Raw genomic sequence first — 12849 nt, forward strand, 5'->3', positions numbered from 1 at the left:
TGGCGGCCCACTAAGGTCAGCGCTTAAGTTCTGGTGGCCAACCGAAGGTGCAAATTTTCAGCTGACCTCTTTGGCTTTGTTTGTTTACAAACTGCTGGACAACGAATGTTTTCTCATCGAAGAAAACCAAATTCGGCAGTTCGCCACTTTCGCCCAAGCAACTCTTTAGCTCTTTTGAGTCTTTTGTTGCGGTGTAAGTTCTTGCACTTTTTGGAATTTCAATGACTTCGCCACGAACTCATTTTCCGATATTTGCCGAATGAAATATTACGATATGTTCAGCTCACGAGCCATTTTTCGGCCACTGCGACGGGGGTTTCGATCAAGTCGCTTCTTTACTTTTCGAACCATTTCTGCTGATGTTGCTGTTTTCTTCTTCGGTCCACTTCCTTAACGTCGAGCTACGCTACCAGTATCCCGGTAACGTGCGATGGTACGAGGTTCAAAAGATTTATTCACATTTAGATGCTGAAGTGCTCTAACGATAGCCACTTGTGGTTTTTTCAACCAAATATAAAGAAATCACACTATCACACTTGAATTCCATCACGAATAACTTTTTTTCTGGAAAATTCTCACCAAAATGCTTGTGTCTGCTTGTAAACAATATAATGAGCTGTCACTGGAATAATTTTAACAGCTGTGGAACGGGTGGCTTAGGAATGACAGCAGTCTGAAGTTGGTTGAAGTTTTTTCATCTCAACCTGTACATTTGAGTAAAATTTTATGAACCTACTTCATTTCGTTCGGAAGCTAGGGTAATTTCCACAGAAGGACCGAAATAGTCATATAATTTTATGCTGATCATTGTGTAAAAATGTAACAATTCTTAAGAAGATTTTTCCAAGGACCATCAAGCAAACGACAAAACGCGGTTTCCTTGACTTGACTTTTTGAAGGGCCAATAGAGTTTCCAATGATGATTTTTCAAAACTTCTTTAGATGGGCCATTGGAGCAACCAAACCCTAACCTTCAACTTTTTAAAAATGTCTACGAAATCGAAAAAAAATCATTTTTGGCCAAGAAAACAAATTGAGAATACATCCTTTTCTTATTACACCATTGGTTACTTTTAGCTTTATTGATATTTTTTTTACTGAACTACATACATATTTACTTTTTTGGATCATAACAAGCAAAAAATCAAACAAAAAAAACGGGATGCAAATATTGTTTTCAAAAATATAGCTAGGCCTGCACAAAGTTTTCAAAAAAAAATCACCAAAAAATGTGAAGCGAAAAAAAAAAAAACAAAACACTTTTTTCGAAAAAAAAAAAAACCAAAACTCATCAACATTGAGTAGACTTAAGAATAGTAAAAAATACATATATATTATATACGCCTTTGAAATTATAACCTAAGGAAAATTAATGTATTTCAAAAACAAAGTCTTTAATTAGTAACGGCCGAACCACTGCCCAACGATTTCATCAGCTGATAGCATTCTTTGAGTTTACGTTTGTCGCCAACTTTTTCCAATGTTTTGGCAGCCTCAGCCAGCATACCGGCCCGTTCACCCGGCGAACAAAGTAAGGCCGATGGCAAATACTTGCATGCCACATACATCGCAGCGGCCCGTTCCCGTTCACCGCCCTCCAAATTGTGATTTTTGTCCTTGCCACCGCAAATAATTGAAGATTTGGCATGTCTATAGCGCAGGCTACGATCCAGTAGCTGTTGGGTTGGTCCCGGTGAGGCTCCGGCCATAAGGCGACACACGGCCTCATACAAATAGATACGGGATTGGCCGCTCTGAAACGGACACAAAAGAACACTGGCATTAATACATTTAATTATTTGGTCGATTCGCTTTCTCTTACCGGTATATCCTCAACAATGCTGCGCAATGAATTCAAATCTGTTTGGAATTTTTCTAAAACATCACCAGGCACTTGATAATAACCATCATCGTCCATTGTCATATATTCCGATTCCCATAGTTCGGTGCGAGTTTCCAAAATCCAATCACAGGTGAGCAATTGGAAAAGCTAAATTTTTTTATGGTTATCAGAGTTAGTCAATTATTAAATTTTCTAAATTTCAAATATTCAAAGTTTCACTCGTTCGTTCTGATGCCAAGGAATATCAACAAAGTTTGCATTGCAGAAGTACTGGCTGAATACCAACAGCAACGAAAACAGCACAGACAATGCGACTACAATGCACCTTTGTCCGATATCAACACACGTCAAGTTCATTCTAAATCTAGCCTAAAAATACAAAATAAAGTTGTGGAAATTCTTACCAATTTAATGCCCTTGGCATTGGTTATTTTATTGACGGTCAGACATTCCTGCAAATAGGCACTGGATTCATCGCAAATTTGCATTATTTTTTGTATGTCACGGCTATCCAAGGTGTTGGCATTGTTACTAAAATTTAAGAAAAAAACAATTTCAAACAATTAGAAAATATTAAAATTACAAAAATTATAACAGTTGACATAACTGTTATATTTTGTATAACAGTTATAGTTATTGCACCAAATTAAAAAAAAAACAATTTCAAAAAATTTATAAAACGAAAAATTGTAATTTTTTAGAAAATATAACAGTTGGCATAACTGTTATATAACAGTATAACAGTTATAATTATTGAACCAAATATAACAATATGCATAATAAAGGTATTATACGGATTATAACAGTTAGTATTATTCGTTTTATTGAGTATACCAGTTATACAAATTATCGTATATTTTGTATATTTTGTATAACAGCTATAATTATTGCACCAAATTAAAAAAAAAAAAAACAATTTCAAAAAATGTATAAACAAAAAATTGTAAATTTTTAGAAAATATAAAAGTTGGCATAATTGTTATATACTGTATAGAAAATATAACAGTTGGCATAACTGTTATATAACAGTGTAACAGTTATAATTATTGAACAAAATATAACAATATGCACAGTAAAGGTGTTATAAGGATTATAACAGTTAGTATTACTCGTTTTATTGAGTATACCAGTTATACAAATTATCGTATATTTTGTATAACAGTTATAATTTTTGCACCAAATTAAAAAAAAAACAATTTCAAACATTTTATAAAACAAGAAATTGTAAATTTACAGAAAATATAACAGTTGGCATAACTGTTATATAACAGTATAACAGTTATAAATATTTAACCAAATATAACAATATGCATGAGAAAGGTGTTATAAGGATTATAACAGTTAGTATTATTCGTTTTATTGAATATACCAGTTATACAAATTATCGTAAACTCATTGTAGGGGTTATATTAACTCCCATCCTAGGGACAATCTACACAATGGTAGACGTAGAAAGGTAAATCTGTTGAAACAGCGCAACATGATTTTGTAGGGTACATTGAGAAAATCTTAAATGGCTCCTTGCTCATGAATGACTCCTTGTTCACCTTGGTAGCTTTCCTTGATATTGAGGGAGCCTTCAACAACGTCACACTAGAATCTCTTCATGATACCCTTTTAAGACTTAGGATACCCCAACTCCTCACAAATTGGATGGATACAATGCTTAGTAGCAAAAATACCAACTCAAGCATTGGGGTAATATCCGTCAGGAAATCGGTCACCATGGGCACCCCGCAAGGCGGTGTTATCATAGATCTGGTGAAAATTGGAACAAAGGTAGTCGCTTATGCTGATGATGTTGTCCTGTTGATTGCTGGGAAATTCCTGCAAACTATCTCTGATCTGATGCAGGGAGCTCTAGTCACCCTATCAAGGTGGGCACGTCGCAATGTACTAGGCGTGAACCCGTCCAAGACAGACCTTGTCCTCTTTATGAGGAAACGTAAATGTCCTTCTTTTATACCACCGATGCTAGATGGGGTCACGCTAAACCTCTCCTCTCCTGGGCCCGTAACGATTCGCCTTTCTGCGACATAGCTATCTATACCGGCGGTTCGATTCGTCTTTCTGCGGTATAGTTGTCTATACCGACGGTTCAAAGATGGTATGCGGAATGGGAGCTGGTGTCTTCTGTGACACTCTTAATGTTTGCGAAACGACTGTAGCGTATTCCAGGCGGAAATCTTTGCGGTCAAAAAAGCTATAGACCTGTTGGTAACGAAGAACAACGAGGTTAGCGGTCCGGTGACTATATACGTCGATAGCCAAGCGGCCCTTTTAACCTTTAAACTCGTCCACCATTAAGTTTAGGGCTATTTTGGACTGCAGAAGATCCTTGGAAAACACTGGGTTGTCCATCAAGCTCTGTTGGGTTCCTGGTCATTACAATATTCCAGGCAACGAGACTGCAGATGAATTGGCTAGGCTAGGATCCGAATCAACAACCATTGAAGTTGAGACCACGGTCAAACCACCCTTTGGTTTCACTTCCTACAGGTAATTAATCGACACTATTCTGTGAGAACTCAACAAAAATTGCTGGACGAAAGGGGATGTAGCTTTTCCAAAGGATCTGGCCCACACTCTCGATAAGAGAGAAAAAAGTCGCTACTGTCCTTGTCAAACCCAGATTTAAAACTTGTGGTGGGTATCATTACAGGTCACTGCAAGGTGAGGACAATGACCTCGAAATGGAACAGCGATTATATTGATTACTGTAGAATATGTCAAGACGAGGTAGAACTTGAGACGATCGAACATTTGCTCTGCCACTATCCAGCACACAGGTTGGTGGGGGGATCAAGTGTCACATGATTTGTCTTCGTTCTCTAACACTGACCCTACAGTAATTCTTCAATTAGCCAGAAGATTCAAGTTTCTAAAGGCGACACGGTAAGATCGCTAGCCGTAGATCAACCTCATAACTATATTTGAAATCAATAAGACCTTACTTTTTTCCACTATTCTTTCTCTCCACAAATTTATTATTAGGATGAACACAATGGATCAGCAGGTCTCCAAGAGGAGCGGTTACCAAAAGGCAACCGCACGTCCTTTGACCTAACCTATGGTAGACTGCCCTAGGGACCAATTACTCTAACCTAGACGATCCAAATTATAATCCCCACGATAGTAGAAGATCCCTGGAACAATCTATTCTATGTTAAACGAACCTTATAATATTAGATGATCCTAAGGACCAAAAACTCTATGGTAGGCGATCCTAGGGATCATCTGCTCTATTATTGACGATTCTAGGCACCATGTACTCTAGGGTAGACTATCCTGGGAAAAATTTATTGTATTGTGGACAATCCTAGGAAGAATCTACTCTATGGTAAAAGATCTTGAGAAACATCAACTCTGTGGTTGACGATTGTATAGATATGTTTGGTCCGTAGCATCCACCGTTTAGTAGACAATCCGATTTTCCATATTCATACTATTGTGAACAATCCTAGGAAGCATTAACTCTATGTCTAAAGATCTTAGAAAATATCAACTCTATGATAGAAGATTATATAGACATAATTGGCCCATAGCATCCACCGTTTTGGTAGACAGGACCTCTCCATACATTGCGTAGACAACCCTTAAGGGTCTCCTATTCCATAATCATTTTATAGTCTATCTATAGATATATATAAATATATATGTAACAATTACACTCCTCTTCTTAGGTCCACTCACCCCATCAACAATGCTTTACCCTTGAGAATGGTATACAAAGCCTTGGGTAAATGGTCACCACTTTCCAGTAGTGGTTTAGGCAATGCCTTTACGGTTTCCAATAGATTATCAGCCAAGGTGTCTTCACCCAAAAGCCAATGTACAGATATTTCCAAGACACTGGACCACCATTCACTCTTTACATCATTATTTTCATGGGAGAATGTGTCGCGCAGTAGGGATGTGTATTTCAGAACGTTGCTTACAATGGTACCCGGGGCAGGGGCAGAATTTCCTTCCGTCGCTGCTGCATTACCTTTGCCCTGGGCATTATTTTGTTTGTTGTGATGATGACCCTTATGACTGCCACCCGCAGAAGATCCCAAAAGACATTGAATGGCCCGCAGCAGTAAATGTTCACGATAATGCTTCACCACATACGACATGGGATCCGAAGGATTGCTAAGTGTGGCAAACAGCGAGACATTGGCGTTTTCTTTTTCATTCTCCACAAAATCGAAGTCATGGGTAATAAAATAACGATATCCATACGAAGTGAATAGCCAATGGGTCTCTCTGGTTTGATCATGAATTTTGGAATTTTCCGTTTTGGCCCGACTAATAAAGTAACGACCAAAGAATTTCAAATAACTTGGATAGCTACGTTTGACTCTCAAGGCGGATGTAATGAAAATGCTCGCCAATTCGCTGGGTGTCAGCAGATGGGCAGCCACTTCGGTCATATTGATGGCATACAAAGACATAACCAGACCATGCGAATCATTAATTTTCGATGTCAAATGTAACTGATTCAAGCGATTGAAAATCAAGGCCAATTCCCTGGCAGAGGCCAAGGCTTCTTTGCGCTGCTCTTCACTGCAGAAAAGGCCACCAGCTTTGCGAGACAACACACGTCCAATCCATATGCGATGAAAGAACAAACGTATAAACTGCCAGCTGGTCAATGTGAACGATTCGAGACGCGTCGATGGTAAGGATATGCCAAATACTTGCAGACAACGTAAATATTCGGAATAGGCATTCTTCGAATCTCCCTGAAAAATGAAATTGGAATTTTGAAAATTAGCCTTATGATTGAAATTTCGGTAATTTGTGGTTTTAAAAACATACCGTGTTAAAATATTGTTCTGCCAGTTTCTTGTGTTTCCAATAGGCCTCGGAAGCTTGTGTTTCGGATGCCAGCAAAGGATCACCATAGACCAGCAGTTTGATCATACACATTAACATAACCAATATATTCATGGTCCATAGAATCAATGAAGATGTGGAATTACCCCAAATCTTGGCACCAAGATCTGTAATGGAAAATAAAATGTTATTTTAGGTTGAGGATTCGCTCAAGCGGGGAAGACCATGGGGGGCCAAATATAAACACCCATAAAAAACCCCATCTACTCTAGAATTTTTACTCTGGAGTGGGCGACCTTTAGGGACACCTACTCTAGAGTAGACGGCCTACCTAAACTAGTGTAGTCGACCTAGAGGGTCATCAACTCCAGCATCTTTTCTTTGGTGGTTTATTATTTATCCCTTCATCAATCCCTTTTAAGTATATAATATTTACCTGCTTCATCCACCGCCAATATTTTCCTCTGTCCCACCAAGTCATCATCATCGAACATATATTCCCCGCCAGAGTTGCCCAAGAAATTCTTAAACGGATTCACTGCCAATATGGCAAACATAAACATGCATAGGGCCAAACGTGAATGGGCCGACATTCCTTGCATTGGTTTGGGCAACATTTCAATATCGCCATCCTTAACACTGGCCGTTGAGGAGCTCGAGCCATCGTACGGTGACGGTGGCATCGAGGAATCCGAATGTGAGGGCGACAGCGATGGATCGGAATCATCACTGCGTGGCGGTGTCATCATATTGGCACTTTCCTTGCCATACATGATTAGACCCTCAATGGAGGAGGCTTTACGTTTTTTGCCGCCGCTGCCGCTACCACCACCCACTGAGGGGTGTAACAGATCTTGTACCTTGGAGCCGTCACGTGACATCAGCTCACTCTGCAAACGTTGTACCTCCATGCGAAGTTCATAGTTTTGCCTTTGCAGCTCACGAATTTTATCGACGGATTTCCGTAGCACTGCCGATTTATTTAACTTGGCCGATTCGCCAACCACCAGATTTTTGAGTTCATTTATTTTATCATTGATCGAAGTGCGATAACGTCGTTCGATGGCATTGTGGGCGGAACGTTTAACTTCCTTGACTTTGGGTTGTTGTTGCTGCTGTTGGGGACTGCGATTTATGGGTAATTTATCCTGATGTTGGCCATTGGGCGATGGCGCCTGTTGAATTGGTTGTGGTGGTGGTGTGTGTGACGATGTGGTAGTGTTGTTTGTGGAGGAGGCTGGCTGTTGCTGCTGTGTTGTGTTATTAAGACCGGGCGAAGAGGATGGTGTGGTAACGGAGGATACTGGTTCCAAAACAACAGGTATGTGAGAGGCCAAAATTGCGGTACCATTAGCGGTTGTATACATAACCGGATTGGTTTGTATGATCACTTGCGGAGCCTGAGCCGTTGCTGTTAATTGCGTTTGAATTGTATTCGCTTGATGATGGTGATGATGATGATGCGGGGGATTGGTTGTCTGGGTGGTGTACTGAAAAGAAAGAAGAAGAGAAAATGGGAATGAGAAATACTTTTTATGGAAAATAAATCTTATAAGGTGGACTTATATAACCCAGATTAGATGGATCTTGGGAATAATCGAGGGAACATCTACTCTAGACAACCTGAGGATCTTCTACTTGAAAATTCCTGAGATAGATGGTGATGACCAATTATTCTAGGGTAGATCGGGTAGATAAAGAACAGATAGATTTCTAAACCGTTATGAAATTGAAGATCCTTAAATGTTGGGGGGTTATTCTCTCCACCTTACAATAACCCGGTGAATACTACAGGGTAGATGGAACGGAGGACCTACTATTCTGAAATTTATAATCCTGGGGGCATCCACTTCAGAGTAAATGTTCCTGATGACCATATATTCTCGAGAAGACGGCACTTGAGTAATCCTCTCCAAGGTAGAGATACCTGGTGAACCTAAACTATCCAAGAGTAGACAACAAGGATGGCCTTCTATTCTGAAATTGCTAATCCTGAGGCTATTTACTCCACCGTAGAAAATATTGGGACTGTCATCTGCTGATAAAAAAAGCATCTACTGCAGGTTAGACGAAACTGAGGACCTTCTACTCTGTAAATTATAATCCTGGGCCATCTGCTTCTTTGGAGTAGATGATCGTGATGACTATTTATTTCAGAGTAGACGGTGCTGTATATGATCTCTCCTAATGTAAACGACACTATTGAAACCTATGTTTATGGACGAACTAGAGCTGTTGTCTTTGGAAAAAGGTCTTCAAGTTTTAAAAGACTATAAAACATCTTCTTTCCATTAGAGGTCTTCAATTTTGAGAAATTCTTACCTTTAAGGTTGCTTGCATTCCTTGCTGGGCTTTATCGTTGCCTACATTTCCGCCATTTGTATTGGGTGCTGCTGCTGCTGCGGCCACGGTTCCAATACTTTGCACCGTTAAAATTTGCGGTATTGTTTGGATTTTTTTCAAAAATTGCTGCTGTGATGCCAATAATGTCGATGATGTGGAGGAGGGCGGCATAGCTCCCTTGTTGGTGGTGTTCAGAGGAATTTGTACTTTCTTTTCGTGAGCCATATTATTGACACTCATGGCATTGCTTGTCGTGGGAGTAGCTGATTGCAATATAAAGGTATTATTGCCATTCACTGTCCCCGATGCCGCCGATGCCGTTGTACCCGATGGTGTTGCTGCTGCATATATGATTGAAGGCAGGCCATTTAAGGCTTGATTATTCATATCCATGTGACCAGCAGCAGTTAATTGTAAAGTCGAGGATGCATTGGTGGTGTTTTGTAACAATAGATTACCATTGGTGGCCATATTTGTTGTGGCAGCATCCATTTGCATTTGTTGTAAAAGATTTGGAGAATGCTGTTGCTGTTGATGATGTCTATTCATGGCCATTGAGGGGGTATTGTTGTTGTTGTTGCTGTGTGGGTGTGGGGAAGAGGTTTTTTGGGGCTGTAGCAAACCCTGGGGTGATGGTAGCATACTTGACGATGGACTGGCCATTGGTGGTAGGGGACTAAAATTTGAAGCCATCAGGGGATCCGAGGACAGAAGTGGTTTATACGAAGGTGAACCGCCCATATCACTGTGCTGCGGAGACATATGCAAGGGGGAAAGGTTTTCCTGTTTAATATGATGATGTTGTTGTTGCTGCAGTTGCTGCTGATGGTGCTGCTGTTGTGGTGATGCTGCCGTATCCATTGTAAGTAGTTCGGACTTCAGTGTTTGCCCATCCATGGGGCAATCGATATTTGCAAGCAATTCATTGGGTAATTGAACCTGATCCATGTCATCCAGAAAGTTTTTCAGCATATCTGGGAGGTGGGAGGTGGGAAAAGAGAAAAAAAAACAAACATTAGATGGTATTTTGAAAAGCAAAAAGGGGTGATGTAAAAAGGAAAAGGTTAAAAATGTGTAGACCATTTCTGAGGCCTATTAATCACGAAATGGAATGGATGAAACTTCCTAAAGGATTCTTGTTGGTCCTCCTCGACAGCACCCTACCAACTTCAGCTCTAAAAAAAAGGGTCCAAAAACCGTGGTTATTTTTCAGAAAATCATTTAAAATAGTCCTTGATTTTTTCGTCAGAAGATCTTGGAACTAAATTCCTTAAAAATTCCAATTTTCTGCCAGGAGATACCCGTAATCATTTGCTTAAAAAATACAGGCTTATCCTCCATTTTTGGCGCAAGACATTGTGAAATGTTAAACTATTTTAGATCCAAAAAATTTTTTGTAGTTCCTTTGATAGTCCTTTAAACGATTTTTGGTCGGGAGGTCCTTAGAAGATTTAATTAGAACCTTGTCAGGAGATCCTTACAATGAATTAATTTTAAATATCCCGGATTTTTGGTAATGAAACCTTAATTTTTTTGTCTCACTCCTGATGTCCTTTAAACGATTTTTGGTCGGGAGGTCCTTAGAAGATTTAATTAGAACCTTGTCAGGAGATCCTTACAATGAATTAATTTTAAATATCCCGGATTTTTGGTAATGAAACCTTAATTTTTTTGTCTCACTCCTGATGTCCTGAAACGGATTTGTCAAAGGCCACATTTCTGCCTTATCAAATGATAACATTTCTGAAGTTAGCTTTCCATGGTCTATCAAGTGCTGCTAACACCCACATTTAATTTCTTATCGCATTAAGAGATAAGACACATGTTAGCAATATTATTGTCACCATTTCCATTCGCTGAAATGGCAAATTGATAACCTCAGAAGGTCATGACAAGAAAGTTATCGTCCACTATGTCCTCCTAGAGGTTGGGGATAGGTATAGAATATATACATATCAGGTTCTCGGCTTATACTTTTACATATAAGGTTGGTTGGGTTTCGACTGCGAATCAAGCTAAACATGTATTTCCAAATTTATGTTTGAAAACGTTTGTTACGGTTGCCGGTCCCTTTAGTCTTTTTGAATCTACGTTGAAGCAAAAGCTAAGAGGAGCTCCACCGTTACACACCCCTTTCGTATTTCGGATTAGTCTCCTTAACTTTGTCGATAAGATTCGTCGTAATCTTCATCGTCTAATATGGAACCTAATTGCAATGATTGTATCCTCGACAAAGAACTTTTTTTCGGGCCATTTTGAATGTCAACGCCTCCTACTACATACAAATTAAAAAAATCTGGGCTCTTTAATAGATAAATATTGCCAAACTTACCTGGTGTCATCATTTCCTTGAATATGGTTAAAGCATCCTCATCTTTGAAAATATCCAGGGATTCGACCATCCCACTGGACATCAGGTCCATATCTAATGATGGATCCATATCCATTTTTATTACACACGATTTATCTTATCTTCTTCCACGAAGAGGTTTACGGGTTATTATTATTCATCCACAATGAAATATCTTATCAGTAGTTTTGCTATTTACAAAGAAAGAAAGGAAGGGGAGAAGAAAACAGAAAGACAATAAAACAGCAATACTTTGCAAAAAACAAAATGACTTGTAATAAATAAATAAATAATGTCGCAAATAACAATTTCATTACAACGACGACATAGACACGCGGAATAACAGGTAGGTTTTAACTTTAATTCAAATAAAAAAAACGGTAAGGTAATTATATTTTTCTATTGCGCAAAAAAAAAAGAAACGCAATATACGCGCGGCACACTCACACAACCACAAAAGCAGGCATTTCTTTTTTAGAAAATTAATTGCATGAATAAGATTTTTTTTTTAATTCCAATTAGATTGAACTTTTTCCTCATATTGAGCCTAAAACGGTATTTAGCTACAAAACAACTACCAACAACAACAACACGACGACGAGTCAATAGGAAAACAACAGTACACGCGCTCCCCACACAAAATAAAAACATAAACAGCTGTCAAACGGAACGGGGCTTGTACACGGCCAAGACGCAACGAGGAAAAACGAAACGAAGGAGGATTACATTGCGGGCCCAACAACCAATCAAAACGCCGTATTTCGATCATACGATGTGACGTCACAAAATTATACATTGAAGTCTTCGTATTTTCATCATTTATTTGCAATTACTTGTCAAAGAATTTCATCAGAAACTTAATGTTTTCAATCAAAACACACCTTTTTTTATTCAACAACAAAAACAACGTTTTTCTATGCCATTTTTGCAAGAAATTTGTAAAGTTTTGCGTTTTGCTTTAATTTTGCACTTTCATTTAATTTGTATTTATTCCATGTTTTTATTTTTTCTATTCACTTTAGTTTTATTTATTATGTATAATTCACTAAACACTGTACACGAACGTTGATTCGGCAGCAGTACACAATTATTTTATTAGTTAATATTTGTAAATCTCTGTGCTGACCCGTTAAAACTGAAAAATAAAATATTTTGCAATTGACAACAGACAACGAAGCGGTTCGATTTCTTTCGGCCGCAACGACAGCTTGTCAAGTGCATGGCCAACGGCGGCAGCCTGTTGTCATTTTTGTCGGCGGCGGCATTTAAATTAACTATCTTTCGTGGTACAATAAAATGGTATGTTAGAGCTACCAGCTGCCAACAAATTTCAAAATGTTCGATTGGAACATGGTAGAGTTAAGAAGATAAAGCATGATAGAAGAATACAGGTAGTTACATCGACACAGCTGCTGGGACAATGAACTGTCAAACCGATTTTGATATTGAAAATCGTGAACGAAAAATAATTGAAATTTGTAAAAATTGTTGA

General features: G+C 38.8%; 1 protein-coding gene across 1 annotated transcript; it reads right to left on the reverse strand.

Moving 5' to 3' along the window:
• Positions 1 to 1272: 1272 nt before the first annotated feature.
• Positions 1273 to 12537, reverse strand: LOC101900785 (sterol regulatory element-binding protein 1). The gene is made up of 9 exons (XM_005182409.4): positions 12239 to 12537; positions 11340 to 11548; positions 8987 to 9981; positions 7101 to 8154; positions 6647 to 6831; positions 5537 to 6570; positions 2248 to 2374; positions 1823 to 1990; positions 1273 to 1754 (listed from the first exon to the last, which is right to left on the reverse strand). The coding sequence occupies exons 2-9, from the start codon at positions 11452 to 11454 to the stop codon at positions 1395 to 1397; spliced, it is 4038 nt and encodes a 1345-aa protein (XP_005182466.2). The 5' UTR covers positions 11455 to 11548; positions 12239 to 12537; the 3' UTR covers positions 1273 to 1394.
• Positions 12538 to 12849: the final 312 nt, after the last annotated feature.

This window comes from Musca domestica, unplaced genomic scaffold (assembly GCF_030504385.1).
Source record: "Musca domestica strain aabys unplaced genomic scaffold, Musca_domestica.polishedcontigs.V.1.1 144, whole genome shotgun sequence".
In the NCBI taxonomy this organism is placed as follows: Eukaryota; Metazoa; Arthropoda; class Insecta; order Diptera; family Muscidae; genus Musca; species Musca domestica.

Bases quoted from the DNA above. Each gene is read 5' to 3' on its own strand.
- LOC101900785 (XM_005182409.4), bottom strand. From the start codon at position 11,454: ATGGATATGGATCCATCATTAGATATGGACCTGATGTCCAGTGGGATG. The intron at 9,982-11,339 runs GTAAGTTTGGCA...CCCACCTCCCAG, and splicing joins CAAGGAAATGATGACACCAG to ATATGCTGAAAAACTTTCTG. The intron at 1,991-2,247 runs GTAAGAATTTCC...AAAAAAATTTAG, and splicing joins ATGCCAAGGGCATTAAATTG to CTTTTCCAATTGCTCACCTG.